At 35.5% G+C, this 2496-nt stretch overlaps 1 protein-coding gene across 1 annotated transcript; it reads right to left on the minus strand.

The window, feature by feature from the left end:
• Nucleotides 1–1153: 1153 nt before the first annotated feature.
• Nucleotides 1154–2176, minus strand: GPR33 (G protein-coupled receptor 33). The gene has a single exon (XM_061182424.1). It carries the CDS (start codon nt 2174–2176, stop codon nt 1154–1156), a length of 1023 nt encoding a protein of 340 aa, XP_061038407.1.
• Between the last annotated feature and the right edge of the window lie 320 nt (nt 2177–2496).

The raw sequence follows: 2496 nt of genomic DNA on the forward strand, positions 1-2496 counted from the left end.
TTATACTTAAAACATTAAAGTATAAATTCTTTATTCTTTAACATGGAGATGACAAGATGAGTACCTTGTTGTCTCCACTTTAAATTTTGTTCATAACAATTAAATAATTTACGTGCTATCTGAATAAAGACCTCGGTCTAAATGTCTATTTGGTAGAAAATTCCGTGACAGAAAATTCAGATTGATGGGTGCTATTGGTATTCAGAAAATGATATTCCTATAGCCTCAAAAATCAAAGGTTAAGAATCACATTTGCATCAGTTCACACCAACTAGGATGGCTATAATTGAAAAAAAGGAAAATAATAGGTGTTGGTGAGAGTGTGGAGAAACTAGAACTTTTGTACATTGCTGATGAGAATGCAACATGGTACAGCTGTTATGGAAAAAAGTGGCAATTCCTCAAAAACTTAAGCATAGAATTGCCACATGACCCAGCAATTCAAAATAATTGAAAACAAAGACTCAAACAGACACGTGTACACCAGTGTTCATGGTAGCATTATTCACAATAGCCAAAAGGTGGAAACAACCCAAATGTCTCTCAACAGAAGAATGGATAAACAAAATGTGGTATATACATATAACAGAATATTATTTAGCCATAAAAAGAATGAAGTTCTGATACATGTTACAACATGGATGAACCTTGAAAACATTATGCTAAGTTAAATAAGCCAGACACAAAAGGAGAAATATTGTATGATTCCACTTATATGGAATATCTAGAATAGCAAATTCATAGAGATAGAAAGCAGATTGGAGGATATGAGGAGCTAGGGGAAAGGGTGGGGGTGTGTGTGAAAGAGGAGTTATTGCTTAATGGGTAGAGTTTCTCTTTTGGGTGATAAAAAATTTTGGAAATGGATAGTGGTGATGGTTGCAAAATATTGTGAATTTAGGTCATGCCACTAAAATGTACAATGAAAAATGGTGTTATATGTTACATATATTTTACCACAACAAAAGTAAAAAAAAAATCACATTTGTAACATCACCCATCACATTTTACAGCCCTTCTAATATTCATAGATCTAACTATAGTACAGCCCAGGTGTCTCTCTAATATAGGGACTATATTATACAAAAGTTGAGGGTCTGTCTCTGGTGATATCATTGACTAAGAATCCATTCTTTGCTCCGGGATCCAGAATTTAAATATCGGCTTCTGAATTTAGGTTTTGTGTCCTTTCTCCCGAAGAATCTTCACTGAATGTTGACTCAAAAAGAGCAAGAACAGACTTCTTGAAAACCTTTTTGAAGTTCTCCCCAGTAAATAGGTAGAGTGTGGGAGAAAAGACAGTATTGAAAGAAGTAGTTATCACTGTGAGTACCAGAGTCAACTGGAAAAGTAGTGATCTGTTCTTAGTGAGAATTAAGCCTTGGTATACATGGTAGGGCATCCAACACACAAAGAAAGAGATAACGGCAGTCATCATGACTTTGAAGGGCTTGCTGGATTTGAAGAGACTCCTCTCTTTCATCTTTTTGGCTACTCTTTCATAACAAAAGGTGATGATGAGGAAAGGCAGAAGGAAGCCCAGCAAGAAGCGGCTGCTGAAACAGGCTACATGAATCCATTTTCTTAATGTTTGCATCTTTTTGCCTTCCCAGTTAGTAGACACAGCATAGTTATTCTGGCAGGTCACTCTTCCTTTATGGTCATCATGTGCCTCTCTGAAAACCACATAGGGCATGCTGAGGGCAGTGGCAAATATCCAGACTCCCAAGATGATGCTGGAAACCCAGCGTGGGGTTCGGTGCAGCTGTGACCACACCGGGTGAAGAGTGAGAAGATAACGATCAATGCTGATGGCTGAGAGGAAGAAAACAGAGGCAAACATCCCTGCAGACAAAATGCTATTGAAGACCTTGCACGTGACCATTCCAAAGCTCCAGTGATTGTCCTGAAGGTAGGAGATGGCCAGAAATGGCAAAAATAATGTTGAAATAAAATAAGAGAGAATGAGATGAAAATATAAGAGAGTGTTAACAGTCTTTTTCATTTTGAATTTTAACACCCATAGGTAGAGACCATTGGTGATAGTGCCAATTGTAAATGACGTGAACAAAAGAAGTGCAACAATCACTTTTGAGGCAGGTGTTGGAATGTGAACGCTGTTTCTTATTAAAGTAGAGACATTGAGCAGGTAATCATTAGAGTTGATCAGATCCATAATTGGAATGAGAAACTGAAAATAACAACAAAAAAGAAACAAAAGAAATTGTTAAATATAGAAATTAAAATAGTAATTTTTGCATATGCATAGTCAAAATGACAATATTTTTAAAATGACAAACAATATTTTTACAATAATACAAATCAGATATTTTTTTTTTATTTTGTGTGAGGAATTTTGGGCATCAAAAATAGAAATACTACAGATGCAATGAAGTTAATGTGAAATAGAAATAAGTTTGGAATATTCTGACTTCGTTAATTAATTAATTTAGGCAGCTAAAAATATCCTATTTAGGGAATTATCTGGCAATCCAG

This window comes from Eubalaena glacialis, chromosome 2, assembly GCF_028564815.1.
Source record: "Eubalaena glacialis isolate mEubGla1 chromosome 2, mEubGla1.1.hap2.+ XY, whole genome shotgun sequence".
Lineage (NCBI taxonomy): Eukaryota > Metazoa > Chordata > Mammalia > Artiodactyla > Balaenidae > Eubalaena > Eubalaena glacialis.

Excerpts from the sequence above, each read along its gene's own strand:
- GPR33 (XM_061182424.1), bottom strand. The coding sequence starts at position 2,176 with ATGGATCTGATCAACTCTAATGATTACCTGCTCAATGTCTCTACTTTA.